Source organism: Pagrus major, chromosome 6 (genome assembly GCF_040436345.1).
Source record: "Pagrus major chromosome 6, Pma_NU_1.0".
Classification (NCBI taxonomy): domain Eukaryota; kingdom Metazoa; phylum Chordata; class Actinopteri; order Spariformes; family Sparidae; genus Pagrus; species Pagrus major.
Window position 1 is genome coordinate 37127349 of NC_133220.1, and position 24293 is coordinate 37151641.

At 42.3% G+C, this 24293-nt stretch overlaps 2 protein-coding genes across 2 annotated transcripts in view; both read left to right on the plus strand.

The window, feature by feature from the left end:
• LOC140997942 (zinc finger protein ZXDC) overlaps positions 1-24293 on the plus strand; it is a 99502-nt gene that overhangs the window by 23300 nt on the left and 51909 nt on the right. The window lies entirely within an intron of this gene.
• LOC140998073 (Krueppel-like factor 15) lies at positions 783-21391 on the plus strand. Its single transcript, XM_073468213.1, has 3 exons — positions 783-920; positions 3304-4773; positions 19562-21391. The coding sequence occupies exons 2-3, from the start codon at positions 3536-3538 to the stop codon at positions 19728-19730; spliced, it is 1407 nt and encodes a 468-aa protein (XP_073324314.1). The 5' UTR covers positions 783-920; positions 3304-3535; the 3' UTR covers positions 19731-21391.

The following is a 24293-nucleotide window of genomic DNA, read 5'->3' on the forward strand; positions in this document are numbered from 1 at the left end:
AATGTTACGATGTGTGATGTGTACCGTCATGGTTCCACAACGCCGGCATGCTGTACGAAATGACACAATGGAGCGGCTTTATGCAGGCGCTGCTTGGTTCAGTGTGAACAAACAAAGCTGGCATAAAGTCAAGTCTTCGTTGTGGTGATATTGCACATTAAAATTTGACATCAGGTAAGCACTGTTCATCAGCTCTGACTGTGTGTGAGCACCAAGCGTCACTGTTATAAACACAGAGTCCATCTCTCCTTGTCCCGCTGTAGTCGGCACTCTTGTAATGTCAGTTCTGTGTCTTTAACTTGTGCAAATAAATAAAAACAAAACAGCGCTGCTTTAAATCAGTCATTTTGGTTAAAAAATATCATGTTTTACATATTTACATTTTACATATCCAGTATGAATCTAATCTTTGTGTTTCTGGTTATACAAACTGGGTTCACTCAAGTGTTCAACAGCATTTCCGCTGATGAAAACACGACAGGTGCTTTTTATCCTCCACATCCCTGAATCCAGTTGACCCACCTCTGGGCTACAGCCGGTGTGATTGTTATTTACCACGATAACATCTTACAACCAGCTTCCCCCACATGTTGTTCCGCGCAGCAGAGCCTCTGAGTGACAGAGCAGACGACCCGCCTCCATCCCAGCGCAACCGACCAATGAGGCTGCAGAGCGGAGACGAGCCTTCAGCAGCAGCCTCTTATTTCCTACTACAGTAAACCTGTAACACACACTGGCAGTCATGTGACGGTCATATAGTACAACTCAGCCTGCACTCAGTCAGTCCAGTCTGAACGCCACTGCTGCCGTTGCATGGCGAGTCTTGAGGACAGAAGCTGCTCTGACGATAAACTGCACCGGATCAGAACACTCTGCCCGCGCTCTCTGCTCTGGGATTATACTGGCTGTGAGTGAACAAGGTAGGACTACTGCTTCGGTCCATGTTTCGATGGATTCAGGGTGCGCGTGTGTGTGCTCGGAGCAATATGCTGCAGCAGCTGCACGAAAACATGTTTACGTTGAGAGTGGAGCGCCTACTCACGCGTTGTGCAGGCTGCGGGTCGGGAACGCGGTCTGCACTCCGGACTGTTCTGGGCTTCGGACTGATCTGGGCTGTGGATCCGTCTCTGCGCAGTTTAACAATACAACAACATAAATTAATGAGTTTTGGTCTCCTTGCTGCTGCGCCTGTGACATGATGTATAAACTCCCCCGCTCCATGCTGCCTGCGAAATCTGATGCTGAAGAACAATTAATGGTTATAATTGTAATTACCATAATTAGGAAGATAAAAATATTGTGTTGAGTTACAGTTGTAGGGCCCGTGCTGTTTTTATCCTTTACTCTCCACAAAAAGGTGAAATGACTCAAAATGTTCCACAGCCAGATCCATGTGATGACTGCTGTGTGAAGTCTGTCCTCCAGCTTCAGAGACAGACTGGACTGATCATGTGTCTGTGATTGTCACGCAGGCCAGCTGATTCACGCATACAGCGGAGGAGCGCGCGCTGCTCCCGGCTGCCCCTTGCGGTGTTTGGTGATAATAATGTTGACAGGTTTTTTTTCTTTCTTTTTTTCATATCTGTTCTGGACGGGTTTACTGTCGGTCACTTAGACCATGCAGGGGCCCCTGGAAAGGGAGGGGAGGAAGGGGATGGGAGGGGGAGAGTATGACCCACGCTCTCTGTTCCAGGAAAATAACCTATTTATGAAGTGTGTAGTAGAACATTATCAAAACAAATGAGATCAAGTTAACCATTAACAATATTCTTATTGCTGTTGAGCCACATGGAAAGCAACAACAGTGTGCTGAGCAACAGGTCATAAAGTTGTAGCCTTGAACTTAAATAGGGCACCTGAAAAGGTGAATGAAAACCCTGTTATAACAGGAAATGCAGTAAACATGCAGTAAAACTATAGACAGAAAAAAATGTATGTAGTCATACCATAGGAGATCTGTTGTCAATAACACTTTATGATAACCATCATTAATATATATGGTAAATGTATAGTTCATTAAACTTTAATGATAGTTATTAATGGTGAATATTTATTTCACTGTTAACAAACAGTAAAATACTGTACTAAGCTACTCAGTATTTAGTAACCATTTACAAATTATTATGAACATCCAGCGTAAGGTAACGCTTTATATTAAGGTCCTTGTAATAAGTGTTAGTCCCGTGGTAATAAGGCCTTTGAAAGTCCTCAGAAGATGCTTATTAACCCCAATGATGGAAAAATAAACATGTTTATTGTTAGATTATCAGACATTTACAAGAAACATGCTAATAGTTTATAGACTGCTCAAGAGCATTAAATGTATTTCAAATATATTTACTAAGTTGAATTAAGAGTTCAGTTTGTAAGACATCTGACTGTTGAGTCTCAGTAGGTCGCTCAGGAGGTCAGCCAGCCACCAACCCAAAGCATCAGTATTTGGCATTTATCATCAATTATTTTACAAATTGGACCTTTAGCCTACCTATTATTTCATTGATCAATCTTTACTGAGCTTTTTTGTTGCTTTATTAAGATCAATGCATACCTTATTATGTACTAACAAGTTAACTATGCTTTTTGCAGCTTTTTAAAAAGCAATCTTAAACAACTGTTAAGTGCTAATAAATGTCTTATAATCCACCAATACAAATCTTTATTAGTACTTTTTATTATTATTATTCTAACTTTTACAGTCTTATTACCTTGAAAACTAGCGTTATAAGAACCTTAATGTAAAGTGTTACCAAATACACTCAAAATAGGTTGCTGATTAATTTCTTTTTCAAACCTCTAATTGATTAATAATCAACTTCCTGTTGCTGCTCTACTTGTAGTAATATCTGAAAATGAAAAAGAAAACACTAAGTGAGTTTGACATTTTTTTATGTTTTTTTTCTCCCTAATGGCCTTTATCAGTGGGTGTAAAGGGTCACAAGCAGAAAGGCTGGGGACCAGTGCAGCAGATGATTGTATAACAATAAATATATGACACAGAGACTCATTATCCTTTGTGTTGTGTCACTGATAATCTAATGTGGGTGCTCTAAATGGCGGCCTCATTCAGATATCAGCTCGCAGGTCTAAAATGCTGCAGCATTTTGCACACACAGACTGTGACTATCAGCTCATATAGTCTGACAGATGGATCAGAGGATATGGGACCGTATATATTTTTCATTGGATGCATAATCACCAAATACTCTCAATTTAAAGTCAGAATGTTCTTTTAAATCTGAGCAGTAGGCACATGTGGGATTAAGATTATCAGACTTCTCACTGTCTCTGTTTATTTCTCTTTAGAAAGACTGTATCCTGGCCGGAGACCTTGGATTGTTTCCCTGACGCTGACTTTTTCCACCCTGAGAAGCACGGCAGGTGTTTCACTATCTAACCCGAGTGGGAAGCCTGGCCTTGGTGACCTGGGTTTGTTTGGCCTAACTTTCCCAGCAGCACAAGGAATAATTCTCCTACAAATCACCCTAAACACAGACTTCAAGTCCTACAAGAGACAGCAGTTTGGCACTATCCAGGGATGGTAGATAACTCCCCAGTCAGGGGGGGAACTTTTCTTCCTTACTGTGGCTCTCCACAGGCCTATCGGCTATCAGACATGGTGACAGATCTGGGCTCCTACCAGGTGATACCCTCGCCTTTTTCGGAGGATGACCTGAGTGAGTCATCCAGCCCCTGCTCCTGTTCCAGCCCAGACTCCCAAGTGCTCAGCTCTAGCTATGGCAGCAACTCTAGTGCTGAGAGCCAGGACAGCATCCTGGATCACCTGCTGTCCCAGGCCTCTTTAGGAGGTGCCAACAGTGTACCGACAGGATCTGTGGCACCTATACCATTATCCCCTTTTCTCTGGGACTCACAGAGAGATGAGCCCTCCAAACATGAGCCTGTGAAGGAGGAACATTTTGACTTCCTCACCTGGTCCAATGTGAAGACAGAGGAACAACCTGGAGGGTCTTTCCAGCCCACACTGGAAGAGATCGAAGAATTCCTGGAGGAGAATATGGAGGTGGTAACGAAGAAGGAGGAGATCAGAGAAAGTTGCCCAGGGTTGGGAATGGGACTGGAGGAGGCTCTTGGTCTAGAGGTTGGCCTGGAGTGGTGCAGGGAAGCCTCCCCTGAGCCTAAGCAGGAGCCAGAGGACAGGTGTTCAGACCAAACTGTCCCCACTGCTGGCCTAGCCACTGCTGCCTCCAGTGAGACCAAAACTACAGATAACCCCACACTTGAATCCAGCTCAGGGGCCAAGAAGGCTTCAGAGAGCAAACCTTCATCAGTAGACAGTGGTACAAACAGTAGTGGGGTGCCGGTCATTCTACAGATTCAGCCCCTTCAGGTCAAGCAGGAGCCCACAGTAGTGCCTCTTACCCCTGTAGCCCAGCCCCCACAGCCTGCCCCAGCCTCAGACATCAAAATTGCACAGCTACTGGTCAACATCCAGGGTCAGACCTTTGCCCTGGTGCCCCACATCCTGCCCTCGCCCAGCTTTAATATCTCCTCCAAGTTTGTACGCATTGCACCGGTCCCCATTGCAGCCAAGCCTCTGGGGCTTGGGGATAGCTCAGCCAGCCAGGGATCAGGGATTCTTGTTGGGGGACAAAAGTTCCAGAAGAACCCGGTGGCGGATCTTATCAAAATGCACAAATGCACTTTTCCTGGCTGCACCAAGATGTACACGAAGAGCAGCCACCTAAAGGCCCACTTGAGGAGGCACACAGGGGAGAAGCCTTTCACCTGCAACTGGCAGGGATGTGGATGGAGGTGGGTACTGGTGAGGGAAAAGTCAGCTGATTGAATGAATGTATTACTGTGTACATGTAAAGATACAGCACCAAACACTCCACCTGTTCCCTGTCCATCCCAAATGACCATAATCAGCCACTGCAGCTTTTGATGCGTTTGTTATCTCACTAGATTAGAGTCTGTGATTGACTCATATTTATGATTAAGATTAAGATGTGGCTGCTTATATAAAGCCTGTTTGAAGGTTTGTTTGTCCACAAGACAATAACAGCAGACTTCAGCATATATCTGCATGATTTAAAAGGGCTTAACCCCCATTTGTTAGTGTGGCCAGTAATTATATGTCAGTGGGGCATGTCTGAATGCTGTGCATGGTGTCATATTGCTCAATACAACCAAGAGCGGTGCAGATTTTAACTGACCTGTCGCTGTAAGGGTCATCTATTAGCACTGACGAGGGGACTTGGAGGGTCTTGAGAGCCAGACCCCACCCCACCTCCCCAACGCTCCTAGTGACTGAAAATGAGGGAAACAGCTCCACAACATGAATGTCATTATTCGTAATTGGGTTCATTACCATGGAAGCAAAGCTTTACTGGGTTGCTGTTTATGGAATGCCAGCGATATGCTTCAGCAGTGAGACGGTGCTCAGTTATTCAAGGATCAGCAGTAGAAAAGCAGAGGAAAAACTAAGCCCTGGAGCTGAAGAGCTCTTAATGACTGTTACGCAGCCTCCCAAGTGTTGATTGGGATGATGTGAGCCGGTGGCAATACAGACGGGTTAGTTTTTCACAATGACACTTTGTGTCAAGTAGTGAGATATCTGGGATGTGCAAGAATAGCTGGGGTGTCTTTTTTTGCAGATGTAAACTAAATCTGGGACGGAGCATGTGGGCTGCAGTCACATGGGCACAACACGGGCACCTCCTGTTGAGACTCGACAGCTGTGCAGTTGCTGGGGCAGTATGAGTGTGTGTGTGTGTGTGTGTGTGTGTGTGTGTGTGTGTGTTTGTGTGTATGCTTAATATAAAGCAGTAAGATCGAATCTGGAACCTGCTGTGTGAAATGGAGAAAGGCAGTGAGATAACTTGGGTGTCTTCATCAGTGAGGCAATTGCTTTGCTCATTAAAGTAAAGCATCTTTCTACATTCATCAGTGTGAAAGTGTGTGTGTGTGTGTGTGTGTGTGTGTGTGTGTGTGTGTGTGTGTGTGTGTGTGTGTGTGATGGAGTGTGACTTGAGGCCAGAGTTGCCAGAGCTGAGCTGGCTGTTGTCCTGAAGGCAAGGCAAGGCAAGTTTATTTGTATAGCACAATTCAGACACAAGGCAACTCCAAGTGCTTTACAAGGGCATAAAATTACAGTAAATTAAATTAAAAATTGCATTTAAAATACATTAAAGCAAAACATTAAAACAAGTTAAGAAATAGGAAAGTAGACTAAAATAGAATAGGTTTAAAAGAGACAAGAATAGAAAATAAAAGTCACAGTGCAGTTCAAATTGCTTTAGTGAAAGGCAGTGGCAAACAGAAAGGTCTTCAGCCTTGATTTAAAAGAGGTGAGAGTTGGAGCAGACCTGCAGTTTTCTGGGAGTTTGTTCCAGATATGTGGAGCATAATAACTGAACGCTGCTTCTCCATGTTTAGTTTTGACTCTAAGGACTGAAAGCAGACCTGTACCTGACGACCTCAGAGGTTTGGATGGTTCATAATGTGGCAGCAGATCAGAAATGTATTTTGGCCCGAAACCATTCAGTGCTTTATAAACCAACAACAGGATTTTGAAATCTATTCTTTGACTGACAGGAAGCCAGTGTAAAGATCTGAGAACTGGAGTGATTTGATCTACCTTTTTGGTTCTTGTTAGGACTCGAGCAGCAGCTCAAGCAGTCGAGTCTGCTGAAGATAAACACATGGACAAGTTTTTCCAAATCCTGCCGAGACATAAGTCCTTTTATCCTGGATATATTTTTAGGAATGGAGCCCTGGGGTACTCCGCTTGTCATTTTCATCCATTCAGATGTGTAACTACCTATAGACACAAAGTAGTCTCTATCATTTAGATAGGATTAAAAACAATTTAGTGCTGTACCAGAGAGTCCCACACAGTTTTCCCATCGGTCCAGTAGTATATTGTGGTCGACCGTGTCAAACGCAGCACTGAGATCCAGTAATACTAAGACTGAAATTTTGCCATTGTCTGTATTTAAATGAATGTCAATGAGGACCTTGACTAGAGTGGTTTCAGTGCTGTGATGTGGTCGAAATCCTGATTGGAAGACATCAAAACAGCCATTTATTATTAAGTAATGAAAAACAGCTTTTTCAATGATTTTACTTAAAATAGGGAGGTTTGATATGGGCCTATAATTATTCATTACTGATGTGTCTAGATTGTTCTTCTTCAGGAGTGGTTTAATGACTGCAGTTTTCATGGCTTGGGGGAAGACGCCTGAGAGAAGAGACGTGTTGACAATCTGTAGCAGATCTGGAGTCATGCAGTCTGAAACTTTTTTGAAGAACCCTGCTGGTAAAATATCAAGGCAGCAGGAGGAAGATTTCAAATGTTGTATTATTTCTTGCAGGTTTTTGTCATTGATTGGGTCAAATTGTGTCATGGTGTTAGAGTTGGTTTTAGGTGGACACATGGATAACACACCTCCTGTACCTGGTACGGTGGCACTGACCGCTTGTCTAATTTTCTGAATTTTGTCAGTGAAGAAGGATGCAAATTCATTACAGGCCCTGGTAGATAGATGTTCAGAGGCTACTGGCACAGGAGGGTTTGTTAGCCTGTCGACAGTAGCAAACAGGGCACGTGCATTATTATTGTTTTTGGTGATAATGTCTGAAAAGGACTACCTTGACTTTTTCAGTTCTAAATTAAAAATGTAAAGTGTCTCTTTATAAATGTCAAAGTGAACCTGGAGATTTGTTTTTCGCTACCTGCGCTCTGCTTTTTGGCATTCCTTTTTTTTCCATTTTGACCAGCGTGGCATTTCTCCAAGGAGATTTTTTCTTACCAGAGACCACCTTCACTTTAGTGGGTGCAATGGCATCAATAACATTTGTAACTTTAGAACTGAAATGATCTACAAGGTCATTGAGAGAGAACCAGGAGAGGGGAGGTGTGGAAGAGAAATCCTCAATGAATGTCACTGGTGTTTTCAGTGATATAGCGCTTTGAGACAACCTCAGTTTGAACATTTGTGTACACAGATACATCACTCTCAAAGAAAGCAAAGTAATAATCAGAGAAAGCAACATCAGATACCAGAACCTTAGAAATGTTCAGACCCTTGGAGATAACCAAGTCTAGGATGTGGCCCCTGTTGTGTGTGGGCTGGGTCACATGCTGAGTGAGTCCAAAGTTGTCAAGGACACAACACAATTCTTTAGTCCATCTGTCCTCAGGTTTGTCGACATGGATGTTAAAGTCACCAACAATTAACACACAATCAAAGTCAGTGCAGATAGGAGACAGTAACTCAACAAGGTCATCAAAAAAATCCGTACAGTATTTAGGTGGCCTGTAGATGTTTAGAAATATAGCCCGAGAAGATGAGTTTAACTGAAGAGCCACATATTCAAAAGAAGTAAAATTTCCATAAAATATTTGCTTGCATTTGAGTAACTCATTAAACAGAACACTTACACCTCCTCCTTTTTTATGCATTCTAGTCTCACTCATGAAAGAGAAGTTTGGAGGGCTTGAGTTAATGTGAACAGCTGCACTGTTATCCTGGTCTAACCAGGTTTCAGTTAAAAACATAAAATTAAGATTGTGTTTGATGATAAAATCATGTATTAAAAAAGATTTTCCTGCCAGAGACCTGATGTTTAATAATGCTAAATTTAGAGAGTCAAAACCAACTGTGCAATTTTTTGCGACAGTTGGCTTTTCTGGGGGGAAGACATTAACAATATCAACTTCGTAGCCTGGACCCGGCACTTATCAGTTAGAGTTAGTTGTATTGTCTACATGGACATGATGTGCTCTGCTGTTATCAGACTGTGGGGACAGAGGATGATTTTGAGGAGGTGGAGGGGCGTGATGACATTTCGATGATGGTTGTTTCAAGTGTGGCGGTGGGAAGGGGGCTGGGCGGTGAGGGAGATTTAGAGGAGAGAATATGGGATTTGGACGTGGTGTGAGTTTGATTCCAGCAATGACGAGCTTTTTGATCTCGTCCATGAAATCCAGGAGGGTGAGAGGCTTACTGGAGAGTGCGGAGAGTTGGGTGGGGTTCGGGGTGGTGGAGAGTGGAAGTCCCCTCTTGTTGAGACTGGAGGACACCCCTCTTTGGGGGGCGAAGATGGCGGCGGTGAAGACTCCTCCTCCTGGCACAGCTGTCTTCTCTGTTCGAAGTTTATCTTAGGCAGTAGTAGTTCTCCTCCCGAGTGCTGACTTATCAGTTGTTTTGGTTTGTCTCGCCTGTTGTCCTTGGCAGGAGGAACTAATGTGTGGTGCACAGAGTAAAATATGTTGGAGGTTAACAACCTTACTCCTGACTTGTTGAGGCAAAATCCATCTGCCTTAAAGAGGTGTCTGCGTTCCCAGAAAATGTTAAAATTGTCAATAAAGTTCACTGATTGAGTGGCACATGTAGGTTTGAGCCGTCTGTTCAACATCAACAACCTGCTGAATCTCTCATCACCTCTTCGGACAGTCGGTAGAGGACCGCTGACAAACACCACAGTATCAAAAGAGCTGACTTTGCTCAACAGATCAATAAAGTCTTGTTTCAATACCTCAGATTGTTGCTTCACAACATCACGGGCCCCGGTGTGTAAAATGAGAGATTTCGCTGTTGGATGTTCAGCAACGATGTCCAGAATTTTTTCTGAGATGTCAGAGACCATATTGTTGGTAAAACAGAGTACTTTGGTGTTCTTCTTGCTGCAAAAACTGTTTACTTCCTTCACAGCAACATCACCCATAATCAGTGTTTGAGGCCCAGTCATTCGCTCTCTCTGTTGCCCTTTTTTTCATGGTTTTTCCTGGTGTTTTTCAGGTTGTGGGACAGAGAGCTTGCGAGGTCTTGTGAGAGTGGAGCAAATCTGTTCTTCAGATGTATTTTTGTTATTTGGGTAGGCTTACTCTTACTTTTTGTTTTTGCTGCTGTCCACGGCTGTTTCCTCCTTGGTACGTGGGTTGAGGATGAACTCCTTTCAGATGATAGTGCAGGCCAACCAGTTGCATCATAAATCTCAGGGGGCTGGGCTCTGCCTGTTACTCGTTTTCCCATATCCGAGGTGAAGGATTTATCTTTAGGCTTTGCGCCAAGAGTGTTCCAGCAAGGAAGAATATTCCTGGGTTTATTATCCAGTCCACAGTACTCCTCTTTCATTGTAGCATTGTTGGGGCTAATTAGCTGTGTGTTAGCAGGCCGTTGTCTGCTGTTCTGATTCCATGGAAGAGTAGTTTCGTTCCCACATAGTCCATTCACTTCCACATGTACTTCTATTTGGTGGGCCTTGGTTTCCAGCAAAGCAATTTTCTGAAGGATCTTCTGAAAGTCGTCCACAGTAAAGGGAGGCATTTTGATGCTAGTTAGCCTTGGCTGCTATTAGGCTTGTGCTACTTCTTAGGCCTCATTCAGAAAGTACTGAAGAGTTCGGAGAAAATGTTGAAATAAGGCAGCAGCCTACTTTATCTCCAATTAATTATACTCCCAGTGGCTTCTAAATATCCACGAGTCACTGCCTGTAATCTCTCAGTGAAGAAAAAGAGAATAACAGTGGAAAAAAGGCAAACAGAAGCGAGAGCAAGCAGAAAAGCGTCTGCACCCAAGCAGATACAGGAAGGAGGTGTTGAAGACATCAGGTCAGCCAGTGAGACTGACTCAAACTGGTAAAATTAGTGTCAAAAAGATTGGAACTGGTTTGTGTGCTTGTAAGTCAAGATTGTTTAAAAAAAACACAATTTTCAATTGTAGCGATTTTATGGCCCACTTTTAATGACAATTTTAGTGCTGCAGAGTAGGGTGACAGTTGTTGCATGGCTAATAGTTGACTGAAGAAGACACTTTTCAAAAACCTGATAACCTGGAAGAAACCAGTTCACTTTTCATCTTGGATGAATTCAGCAACTACAGTGACAGTTTTGTGTGAACATTGTGAACTGGCTATAGATATGATTTGTGCCTTTGATTAGCCATAGCAACAGCAGCTGAGGCTCATGGGTGTAGTAGCATAAGGCCATTTGCTAAATACCAAACCAATGCAAAAAAACACGATTTTATAAATCACAAACTTCAAAGGCTTGATATTTCATGATTGATTTTCTATTGTTGGAGCTGCACATCGTGTTCTCACTCACTCAAGACAGTGCACCCGTCAGTGAACAGCATGATGTTATACACTGATCAGCCACAACATTAAAACCACTGACAGGTGACGTGAATTACATTGTTCGTCTCATCACAATGCGATGTTCTGCTGGGAAACCTTGGGTGCTGGCATTCATGTGAATGCCACTTGACACGCACCACCCATCCAAACACTGTTGTGGACCAAGTACACCCCCTCATCACAACAACACTACCTGATGCCAGTGGCCCCCCAGCAGGACAATGTGCCCTGACACACCGCAAACACTGTTTAGGAACAGCTCGAGGAACACACCAAGGTGTTGACCGGGCCTCCAAATTCCCCAGATCCCAATCTGATCGAGCATCTGTAAGACGTGCTGGAGCAGGTCTGAGCCATGGAGGCTCCACCCCCCCACATACAGGACCCAGAGGATCCACTATCAATCAATCAATCAAATTTTATTTCTATAGCACATTTCATACAAATCAATGTAACACAATGTGCTTTATACATAAGTGACAACATGATTAAAGGACAAGTGCAGAAAGTATGTGCAACTATACAAAGAACCAGTGCATGCAGCCTATACAAATCTTACAATACACAGAACAGACACATGCATGCACACACACACACACACACACACAAACTTGGTCATAAACTTTAGAAAAAAGTAAGGTTTTAACCTGCTTTTAAAAGTGCTCAGTGTAGGAGCGTCTCTCAGGTCCTCAGGCAGGGTGTTCCATCTGCTTGGGGCATAGATACAGAAGGCAGCCTCCCCTGCTCTAGAGTTAGTACGAGGGATGGTTAAAAGACTGCTGCCGGTGGACCTGAGAGTTCTTGCTGGTTCATATCTAATGAGCATGTCTTTTATATAATGAGGTGCGAGGCCATTTAGAGCTTTGTATACAATTAGCAGAATCTTAAAATCAATTCTAGTTTTGACAGGGAACCAATGTAGAGATCTAAGAACAGGTGTAATGTGTTCAAACTTTTTTGTTCCAGTGAGAACACGTGCAGCCGCATTTTGAATTAACTGTAATCACTGTACAGCTAATTTTGGGAGGCTAGTGAATAGACCATTACAGTAGTCTAGTCTACTTGTTATGAATGCATGGATTATTTTTTCAGAGTCTGCTTTTGACAGGAAACCTCTTAATTTTGAAATATTTTTTAGATGACAAAAAGCTGATTTTGTGACGTGATTGATATGGCTCTTAAAGTTTAGATCACCGTCTATGATTACACCCAGATTTCTGGCTTCACTTTTGCTCTCCAGGGACAGAGAACTGAGATGAGCTGCAATTCTCTGTCTCTGAGCCTTTGCACCAAAGATGAGTATTTCCGTTTTATCTTTGTTCAGTTGTAAAAAGTTCTGTGACATCCACAGATTGATATCATCAATACACTGAGTTAGGGAGTGAATGGGATGTAGGTCATCCGGAGATAGAGATAAGTACAGTTGCGAGTCATCTGCATAATTATGGTAATTTATGTTGTGTTTCTTTATAACATGTGCGAGTGGGAGCATATACAGATTAAATAATAATGGTCCAAGAATCAAGCCTTGGGGTACTCCACACATAACACCCACTTTGTCCAAGACAAAGTCTTCAATAGACACGAAGAACTGCCTGTCCTGTAGGTAGGTTCTGAACCAGTTTAGAACTGGGCCGGATAGGCCAACCCATTTTTCTTGTCTCTCTAATAAAATATCATGGTCAACAGTGTCAAAGGCAGCACTAAGATCCAGGAGCACAAGAACAGATAGTTTATTAGAATCTGTGTTATATGCAGATCATTCACAACTTTGATAAGTGCTGTTTCTGTGCTATGGTGAGGTCGAAAACCAAAATATTATATGATAAAAGATGAAATATGATAAAAGTCTAGAAGGCTGTTTGATGTTAGATAGTTGTTAAGCTGAAAGTAAACTGCTTTTTCAAGTATTTTGCTGAGGAATGGCAAGTTGGAAATGGGCCTATAGTTAGCAATAACTGTTGCATCAAGATTGCTCTTCTTCAGGAGTGGTTTAATGACAGCTGTTTTAAGTGCTGCAGGAAATATTCCTGATTGAAGAGAGCAGTTAATAATTTCTAATACCTCATGTGCTAAGCAGTTAAAAACAGTTTTAAAGAATGTGGTAGGGAGAGGGTCCAAGCAGCAGGTGGAGGACCTGAGCTGCCCAACAATATCGTCCAGTTTTTTTAGGTCTAACGGGACAAAGTGAGACATGGCAGCAGTCATATTCCTGGAGAACTGGAGGGTAGGTTCATTTCTGGATGTTGATGCACTAATGTTCTGTCTGATAGCTATAATTTTGTCATTGAAAAATGTAGCGAATTCTTCACATTTTTCAGTGGACAGCATCTCTGATGGGGTTGTAGATGGTGGATTAATAAGTTGGTCAACAGTGGAGAAGAGCACTTTACTATTGTTGATATTTTCATTAATGATTTTAGAGAAGAAGGACTGTCTGGCCTGTTTAATTTCTTTGTTGTAGTGATTGAGTCTATCCTTGTAGATTTCATGGTGAACCTGAAGTTTGGTCTTTCTCCACTTTCGTTCTGCCTGGCGACACTCTCTCTTAAGCTGCCTAACAACTGCTCCATTTCTCCAGGGGGCTTGTTTTTCTATGTTTTTAGTTTTAACAGGTGCAATGTTATCAATGATATCTGTTGTACAGGAAAAGCAGACACATCAAAGAATATGCAACAGTGATCTGAAATAGCAACATCCATGACACAGGGTACGGTTATATTAAGTCCTTTTGATATGACTAAGTCCAGAGTATGGCCCTTATTGTGGGTGGGCCCTGAGACATGCTGAGTGAAGTCAAATGCCTCCAATAAGCTAATGAAGTTTTGAGCATCTGGGTCTGTTTTATTATCAACATGGATATTAAAATCACCTGAGATAATTATACAATCATAGTCGGTGGAGACCTTGGGCAGTAGCTCAGAGAATTCATCAAGAAAGCCATATTTAGGTTTTGGTGGCCGTTTAGGTGACACCCTCATCCTCCCCCTCCTCGGTGTATGGAGCGCCACACCTGAGGCTACTTGCCACTTAGGCAAACCAGTATAAGTTGCCACGGATGCCAGTGGGCTGGGGCGACCGTGACATGCAGAGAGCCTGAGCGCATGAGCTATGACCGACAGGTTTTTCTTAAAGACAATAGCATCTTGGCTAATTAGTGTTTTTTGCTGGCTTAAATAAAGCAGTGTTTGAGTTACCGTTACCCAGTGTTTCTTTCCCCTCCTTTACACCCAGTTTAGTATTTAACTATGTTACTCCCTTCATCCCCTAGCCATACGGGGACATAACAACCGTGATGATTAAAATTGGGGCATTGCAATTAATAGATATAGCAAGGTGTTCAAAAGACGTGAATTCCCAGAGGGGGATTTCCTTGCAGCTATAGAAATCAGACAAGACAGCAGCTATCCCACCGCCTCTTTTATCAGGTCTGGTGGTTTGGAGGAATTTGAAATTAGGAGGTGCTGTCTCAATGAGTGCAACTGTGCCATTTCTGTCCAGCCAGGTCTCAGTCAGTAAAGTGAAATCCAGGTTATGAGTACTTATAAGGTCATTAACTATAAATGACTTATTAGTTAGTGACCTGACGTTTGAAAAAGCCATTTTTATTGTTCGAGGTGCATGGCTTTGTGGGGGACAAAGTGTTGCATTTATATTTTTGTTCAGTGTATGTAAGCACTCATAGTTTATGGGTTCACTAGTTGCACATTTAAACATCATATACTAGGCTATAAGAGCCCGTATTGTATTGTTTTCATCGGAACAGCTGTGCCTAATACAGTATGCCTCTGCCCAGTTCGCTGTCAGATTGTTAGCAAAGTAAAGAGCTGTACATGTTATATTGCAATCTTTCATTCCTATTATTAGTCTGCAATTACCGATTGCGGGCCATAAAGAAGACTACAAAATGACGATAGAGTCAATACATTCAAAGGTACATGTACAGTTGGCTACACGCCATCTGGACAGTATAACCAACATGCGCAACAAGTTGCAAAGGGGTTTTACCGTCATTTTCGGTAGCGCTAAAGTACTCTCACGCATTACTTTTTAATGGCAGTAATATTGTAACGTAATGAGTTACTATTAAAAGTAACGTTACCCAACACTATTTGTAAGATATGGCCAGAATTTTTGTTTGAAGCTGAAGTAGACAGTTTTAGAGAAAGATGGTTGATTATTGAGTCTCATTCCCAGGTCATCAAATACTGACGCTTTGGGTTGCCCATTGGCTCTGTGTGTATACCAACCCAAAGCGTCAGTATTTGAAGACCTGGGAATGAGACTCAATAATTAACCATCTTTCTCTTAAACTGTCTACTTCAGCTTTAAAAAAATCACAAACAAACTTACATTATCAACAGAGTATGAACAAACAACAGTTTTGACATTATGTCAAAGACATCTGTGTATTGTGTTACAGAGATGTATAGTGAAGTTAGCATGCTAACCAGCTAGCCCCACCCCATACTACCACAAGAGGCAATTGTTGAGCTAAGCCTGTTGATGGCAGTGACTCGTCACACACTCAGTACCAGGACTGGCGACTGTGGCAAATTCAATGTATGCAAGGAACATGAAATGTATTCATAAGGTATGCTTACATGTATATGTGCATGATATAACCCCTCCTTTACATGCACGTATTGACTGATCAATAATATCCCTCAAAAGCTTTGTGTTGGTCCATTGGACTATAGTACAAACCTGGCAACCCGCCACCAGTCATGTACTGTACTTGTAATGCTGTGTGTGTTCCAGTACATGAGGGGAGCTGCAGAAATGTGTGCGACAGCAATCCAGGCTGTGTGTTCGAACTAACAAAGGGCTCTTGTCTGTACACAAAAGGCAGGATGTAGTTTGGATGGAAGTGTATGTGTGGGACCAGTGTGAGTCTGTGTTTGTGTGTGTGTGTGTGTGTGTGTGTGTGTGTGTGTGTGTTTGTTTGCGTGCGTTTGTGTGTGTAACCCACTGTATGCAATGGGGTAAATGAGGGGGCTGACCAAAGGAAAAAAAGTTGGGAGAAATGTGAAAGTAGCAAATAGAGTGAGGAGAAGAGAGTAACTGAGATTTAAAAAAAAAGAAAAGAAAAGACAGGAGAAAAAGTGCTGGTGGGTTGGGCCAGGGGGAAGGCCTGTTTCAGTTTTGCACACAATCATTTGAAGGGAGAAGCTGTGAGGAAGTGGAGCGAACAAAGAAAAAGTGTTGAATAGTTACCATGACTGTGGGCTAGGAACGTTCCGGCTGCCATGTTGAATGAGAGAGAAGAGAGGGATCAGTCAGGGTTCCTTATAGACCAGGAGGAACAGGGAGGGAACCATGCACTGAGTCTGCTACTATATATCCAAATGTAGAACAACAAAGTCTCCTACAGGTACATCAACCTACCACATGTTGTCTTTTCAGATTTTTATTCGTAGATTATTTTGCTGGTTAGACATCAGAAACGTGCTCATGTCTCATGACCTTTCAGGTCCTCATTGACCCTGGCCCAAACGCATTTACATGTCCACCATGTGTGCAGTATCAGTGTAACTAATTACATTTACTCAAGCACCATACTTGTACTTTAGTATTCCATTTTTTTAATATTTCATACTAACTGTAACCCTACATTTTGGAGGCAAATATTGTACTTTCACTCACGACATATATCTGATGACTTTAGTTACAGTTTACAGATTGCAAGCTGCCACAAAGAAAAAGCAGCACATTTTAAAATTAACTTGATTTTATTTTATCACAATCTAATGTGAAAAACACTGATTCCAATAATCAGAAAAATGCTGAAAAACAGATATGATAATTATCAAGGCTGATAATCAGTCACCCCCTCGTATACAGTACATAAGTACATGGTACATATAAACAGGTAAATACATTTTACTTTTACTCGTAGTTTTGACAGTTTACATTTAATATCAGGTACTTAAAGACTTTACTCAAGTACTACTCCAATGGATTTCTTTCACTTTTACTACAGTAATATGATAACATGATAACTTTACTTTTACTCAAGTATGACTTTTGGGTACTTTTTACAGAGCAGAGGGTCTGGCGGTGCTGAGCGAGGGCGTGACGATCTGATGGTGTTCACTGTCTGATAACTATACAGATCCTTCACTCAACAAAATAAAGAGAAATGTCCCACAAAGCAACGTTACAGGACCAACAGTAACGTAGTAACTGGTAGTGTCTTTGGCAACTTATATGAGGAAAATAATACTGCAGTTATACGTGGAAAAGCCTCTGTCCTCCTGTCTGTCCGACCGACTCTTCGTCACATTTCTGCCCGAAAAACAGCGTCTGTCCCCGGCAAAAAACTATTACACTATTACAACACTATTGTGTTGTTGTAGTTACTGTCTTGAAACAAATCACTGCCCCCGTGAGTGAAAGAGTCAGACAGTGTCCTGTTTACTGATGGCGATAATGTAATTATGTAATTTAGACCAAAAAACGTAACTTTGTCACTTTCCAGGATGTTTGGTGGGTTAGGATCTCAATCACAACACATTATAACAGCATCCATATGATTATAAACAGTCAGCGTGTACATGTTTAGATTAACAGGAGGACACTGGGGGAAACATGTTGAAAGAAACACACAGCTGCATCATCATGACGTGTACCGTCACGCCTCTTTTGGATCCACAGCGCCGGCTTGCTGTGTGAATAACACACTGGTGCGTCTTTACGCCGGAGCTGCTTGGTTCTGTGTGAACCGCTGCTGCGGCGATAATGCGGAGTCTCTGTGTGAAAGAGCTACTGTTTACACAAAGAGACCATCCCTACAAACTACATAAACCAGTTTGTAGATCAGATTGGATGCACACAGTTTACTGGCAGACAGTGCATTGTATGAAACATTTGTTCAAGCCTCTATCATTGTGTTTCATTTCATTGTGATGATGAAGCTGACTGCCTGCCCCACATTACAGTAAATACAGCTGCACTCATGGTCCTGTTCAGTCCCTTGGTTAGAAGATGTAACTGGACCAAACCTCTGTCCCAAGTCACTGTGTAGACTTGATTTATTAGATGGGCTGGTGTTTGGGGTTGTAGTAGAATGGTCTTATTGACTGTCTGCCGGTGTCAGATGTTGCATGTAACTTAATCGTGTCTATTACTGCAGCAGCATTACTTTCACTTCACTGCGAGCATGTTATAACTACATATGACAGAGTCTGGCAGGGTTTTTCTGTAGCTCCTTAAGTGTTGCTGCTTAATTACAGGGTATGATTGTATCGATTCATCATCTTGTCAGGTCAGCAGAGCAACATCTGGGCTGCAGAGCTCAGCTGAGGACAGTCAGTTTCTGGGAAGAAGCCTCAGAGCCGTCATCTCTTTGGCTCCAGCCACATTCGTGCTCATGACAGATAATTACACTGTGAGATTCAGTAAGAACATTTCTGGCTTTAGCAGCTGTTGTGTTCATGTTGGGAAAAACAGGGAGTTGCCAAAACTAAATTCAAAATAACCGTGCAAGGGAATAAAGGAGGAAAGATGACGGTTTCAGTTTGTCAGTTGCACTGTATAGGGACATTTGGTGCTCTGAAATATCCTTTGAAAACACGTTTACTCTAAAGATCAATTTTTTTGTCAGATCCACTCTTATTGTTTGTTCAGATGAGGCAAGAAGGGACACAACAGTTTCTTGATGTGTTATGGAACTAGTTACACACAAATGGTGTATGGTGGTCTTTGCCAAACCACACACACCTGGGACAATCTTTTCTTCCATTATGATTTATTTTCTATAGAGGTGGAACAGTCAGGTGGAACAAACTACTATTTTTACTATATAACTACTCATGGTGGAGTGTTGATGGTGAGTTCAGGAGTCTCATAGTCTGAGGGAAGAAGCTGTTTTGTAGTCTGGTGGTACAGCAGCAGATACTTCTGTGTCTGTTGTCAGGTGGCAGCAGGGTGAACAGACTGTGGCTGGGTGGGTGTTGTATTTTAGTATCTTTCGGCTCTGCAGACATCTCACTTCACTGATGTCACTGATGCTCTGTAGATGGTACCAGTGATGTTCTGGTGGTTTTAATCACCCGCTGTAGACTCTTCCTGTCCCGGATGTGATGAACCATGTCAGTTTGTGATGTTTCTAGTCAGGATGCTTTCTATTTTTGGGGGATTTAGCCATCTTAAGTTATGTCAAGAAGTAGAGCCTTTTTGTGCTGTTTTATGTTATTTAATATACAATCACTACAGTTTTTAGATGTTTTGCAGTTTTTAGCAGCAGCAGATATGACTGATTATCTGACACATTGAAGTTACAGCTTTAGGCTCACTGTCTAACTTAGTTACAAAGTCCAAGTGGAGTCAGGAAACATTGTTGTTAAAGTCAAGTCTGCTTTTTCCAATTGTCATGTGACATGAGTCCACACCGCTGACTTTTTCCATTTGTCTTTGTCTAATATAAAACAGCTCCTCTTCTTCTCCCTTCCAGGTTTTCCCGGTCAGATGAGCTGTCTCGACACAGGCGGTCTCACTCGGGTGTGAAGCCCTACCAGTGTCCAGTGTGTGAGAAGAAGTTCGCCCGCAGTGACCACCTGTCAAAACACATCAAAGTCCACCGTTTTCCACGAACGAGCCGGACAGTTCGCTCAGCTAACTGACGATCCGCTCAGATCACTGGGATCACTGGGAATGCTCAGATCACTCTCATACAGACGTACATGGGAGCAAGATGTGGGCATGAGTACTCGGTTTGAATATGTGAGAGGAAGAATGCCTTACTTTGTATCATACTACTTTGCAGTCTGTGATTGTTCTAAGTTGGACAAAAGTAAATGGACACCACCCTGTAATCAGCTAAAGGTTGTTGTTGGTGATGTGGTATGTTGTATTCCTTCCGTTTGTTCTGTCCTTATCACCTGCCTCAGCAGAAGATAAGATAAGCTTATTTTCATTCAGTCTGGATTAAGTGATAGTTTTGGTCAGAGTCGTTCATGTCCATTCTGCCTGGATCAAAACAACTGCCATTTCTCATCTTATGCAATGTGTAGGAAGTCAGAAGTTCTTTCAGACCCTCATTAGCTACTACCAGAGTTGCAGTTACTTTTCCTGAGGTCCATAGAGGTTTCTGCTGTAAGGTTTCTCTGCAAGCTTTGTCCTAGTTCTTGCTGCCTTGCACCGTAGTTCATTGACAGTACAGTTGAAGAACATCTTCATTATTCAACTTGGGAGACACCTATTATAATATGTGGACATGAACTACTGATTGCATAACAAAGTAAGGGAAATCTGACAATAAGCTAATGAGACCCCTCTTAGTCTTTGGTACCTTAGTGAACCTGCTGAGACACATGGAGGAAAACACAAGAAATGCAAAATTGAAACACAACTAAAAGGTTAAGCACGCACTGATTGTTGAATTGACCTTGTGATGAGTGTTAAATGATCTTTGTTCATTGTTTTATGAAGCTAAGTCATGTGTACCTACGTGCTGCTCTTCTATTTGTCTGCTTTTCTGGCCTTACTGTACCACAAAATCCTTACTGGAGAGCCAAATGCCTTGGGAAATCAGGCTTTTCAGTGATCGATACTTTATTGGGGGTGTTCAGTGAATGTTCAAAAGCTCTCATAACGTGGAACATATCAGTCAGTGCATAGCCAAGGAACTGAATGTCTCAGTCTGCTATTAATAATTGAACTATTATTTTGCTGACGACTTGACACAAAATCTGCCTCAACTCTGGTTTATCTGTTACTGGAGACACCCTGACAGCCTTTGACCTCAGCTTGCAGTGATGTTACATTGAGGTGACATCGATGGACACACTACAAACTATGGTGCTGAACTACCAAGAGGATGAGCTTCTGGGAAATGTAGTCACAACATACTTTTCCAGGCCATGACACACTTTCTATTTCCTGATTGCTTTCCAACAGTGAACCACACCCGCTGTGACCATCTAGGGGTGTGACCATGCCGTCCATGCGTAATTCATGTATGTAAAGCCACAACTAAAAGGGGTACACAACATTGTACATCATTCCTTTCATTCAATTTTTGAATTTTTAATGCTTGTGTGAACACAGGTGTTTTATCGCATCCTATGAATGTATGTAAATATGCAGGAGTGTACATCGCTGCATCCAGGAAACACACGGATACTATTCTGATACCATATCTTAAAACAGATCAGTGGTTGTGAAGATTTCTAGTGTAAACCCTAAATGTGTACATAATTTAACGTTTCAGTACATATGAATATATTATATATATTTTTTCTTTGTTCTTTCCAAGATGCATTTACAAATAAAACTGAACAGAAACAAATATGTCTGTGTTGTCTTCAGTAAGTTGTACACTGCTATATTTAAAACTTTAAATCGGCAATACGTATCAGTATGGCCAAAATATTAGTTAAAACATTCATTCATATCGACAGAGTGTGAAGAAACAACAGCGTTGACCTTCTGTCTACCTTCTATGTAATCTCTCTAGCTACCTTCAAATTCTGGCCATATTTTAGAAATTACACCTTTAAGACCAATGACGTGAAGGTTGACATAGATTTTTATAAACAGAGGCTTCGATAGTCAACCCCAGCTTTTTGAAAGGATATTAACCTATTAATCTACATGCTCCAGAAGCCACACAATGAAGCCCAGGATATAATACGCAATTCAGCCAATAAGTCAAAGGAGGCATTCTTGTCACCAGGGCCGTAGCCAGGAAACAATGAAATCTAAGTGGTCCTCCTTGCCCCCAAATCATTTTAAAGAGATCTGAAAATTCTGGTTAGCCTACTTTTGAATTTGTTCCAGAGATCCCTCTGGGAAGTTTGTCCGGAAAGTTGGGTGTTTCTCGATGTGGTGCCTCCGGACATTGTGATCTTTGGTTACCCTAACGCACTCATGGCAAATTAAACACATGGGTTTGGCATTTGAACTTGATGGTACGATGAACAAGTATTTGTCAGTCCAGACAGGGTTAAATTGGCAGTTTTCATTGTCAATTTCACATTTCAGAGTTGAAAAGGACATGTTTTAGACTGGGTATCTTGGCACTACTTCTGACAGCACCGCTAGCCACGCACTGTTGCCAACTCCTCAGTAAGGAAAGTCACTCTTGGCTGTCCTAAAAGTTGCTAGAAGCCGGGGGGGGGGGGGGGGGGGGGGGGGGGGGCGAGAGGGGGAGAGAGAGGGGGGAGAAGCTGTGGGAGGGATGGGAGAATACAGAGCAGCCACAGCAATAATAACAGCTTTACTAATTGAGATATGAATATGAATAATACTATAATAATAATAATGATAATAATAATAATGATAATGATAGTAGAAGTCAAGCAGGACAACAGCAGCAGGGCCAAACACCATCCATGGGAACCTGCGAGACAAGCGAGCACAGAGACTCCAAGAAGAAGCCAGTAACATGTATTGATGAGTACAGATAGACAGAGGAGCTCAATGCATCATAGGAAATTCTCTGGCAGTCTAAACCTATGGCAGCACAGCTAAGAGCCTGCGCAGGCCCTAACTATAAGCTTTATCAAAAAGAAACATTTTAAGTCTACTCTTAAATGAAGAAAGGGTGTCTGCCTCCCGAACTGACATTTGAAGATGGTTCCACAGGAGAGGAGCTTGATGACTGAAGGCTCTGCCTCCCATTTTACTTTTGGAGACTCTAGGAACCACAAGTAACCCTGCGTCCTGAGAGCACAGCATTCGAGTGGGGTTATAGGGTACTATTAGTATTAAAGATATGCTGGTGCCTGGCCATTAAGGGCTTTGTATGTGAGCAGGAGGATTTTAAATTCACTTCTGAATTTTACAGGAAGCCACTGTAGAGGGGGTAATATGGGAGAAATATGTTCTCTAATATGAGTTCTTGTCAGTACATGCGCAGCAGCATTCTGGATCAGCTGGAGAGTCTTTAGAGACTTATTGGGGCAGCCTGATAAAAGGGAATTACGATAATCAAGCCTTGGGGTAACAAAAGCGTGGGATAATTTCTCTGCATCCTTTTGAGACAGAATGTTCCTGCAGGGCTCTAGAGTGCGACCAATTTGGTCGCACATGCGACCTAAATTTGTAAAGGTGTTAACCTAATTTTGTTAACCTGCCATCACTCTCCATCCCCTAGTAGCAGACAGTGTGTTACAACTCACAAGCGGCTGCGATTAGCTCCGGCGCACAGTAGGGTCAAGCCGTGCACGGCTGCTTTGCGTCCTGGCTGCCTGGTTGATTTTTGACGGAAGCCGCAACAAGCTGCACAGAGCAGATTGTGCCGGCAGGAGGTCAGAGACACAGGAACGGCATAGAGCATCCGGTCAATTTTCTAAATAAAACACCCTGTGCAGACTCCCGATTGTATAAAAACGAAAAATGACCAGATCAACAAAATCTGAGCAAGTCAACAAAATCGGGCAGGCCAAAGGCTCCACTTCTGAAACGTTCCCGCTGGGTTCTCTTTATACATTCATGGTATGATGCCGTGCAGAGGGTGGAACAAAACCTGTAGCAGACGCGACGTCATAGAGCAGCTTCCGGTGGATTCCCAGCACGTCTCTCCTGAAGAGGAGGAGCACAAGTTTGCTATTTATGTTCTAAAACTAAAATGTTACTTTTTGTTAGTGTTCCTGTTCAGAACATGGTGGCCTATGTTATGTTGGTAATTGTCATTTTTGTGCTGGTTTATAGTTTAACCATTAGTGAGGTAGCTGTTACATTTCCTGACACCAGCTGTTTTATCCCCCGTTGAAGCGCACTCTGCTGGACAAACTATGTCATTACACCAATTTTAAATTACACTAAGCATGTTTTTCTGCATTATAGTTTTTAAATATAAGGTTTTCATATCGGTGCATATCGGACAACATATACGATGATACCAATATTTCTGTGATAGGCTAATATCGGCCAATAATATTGGCCAACCGATAAATCGGTCGGGCTCTACTATTTTGCACAATGTTCATTGTGTGTCCTTCAAGGAATTTAGATGGTAAAAAATTCCAAGGGGTCATGTAACTTAAAATGACCCTGCTTGTAGTGTATTGTGAGAAACATGAGAAAACCCTACCTGAATAAACTCAGTCTGCTGCATACAATTTACTCGTTACTTTAATACAGTTCTGAAAAGACAGTTGTAGTAGGGAGAGAAGGAAGATAACTGGATAAAATGGAATTGTAAAATTAGAAATGTCAGTTATGGTTAAGGCGTCCTGCAA

Excerpts from the sequence above, each read along its gene's own strand:
- LOC140998073 (XM_073468213.1), top strand. The coding sequence starts at position 3,536 with ATGGTAGATAACTCCCCAGTCAGGGGGGGAACTTTTCTTCCTTACTGT. Across the intron at positions 4,774-19,561 it reads TGGCAGGGATGTGGATGGAG|GTTTTCCCGGTCAGATGAGC; the intron begins GTGGGTACTGGT and ends TCTCCCTTCCAG.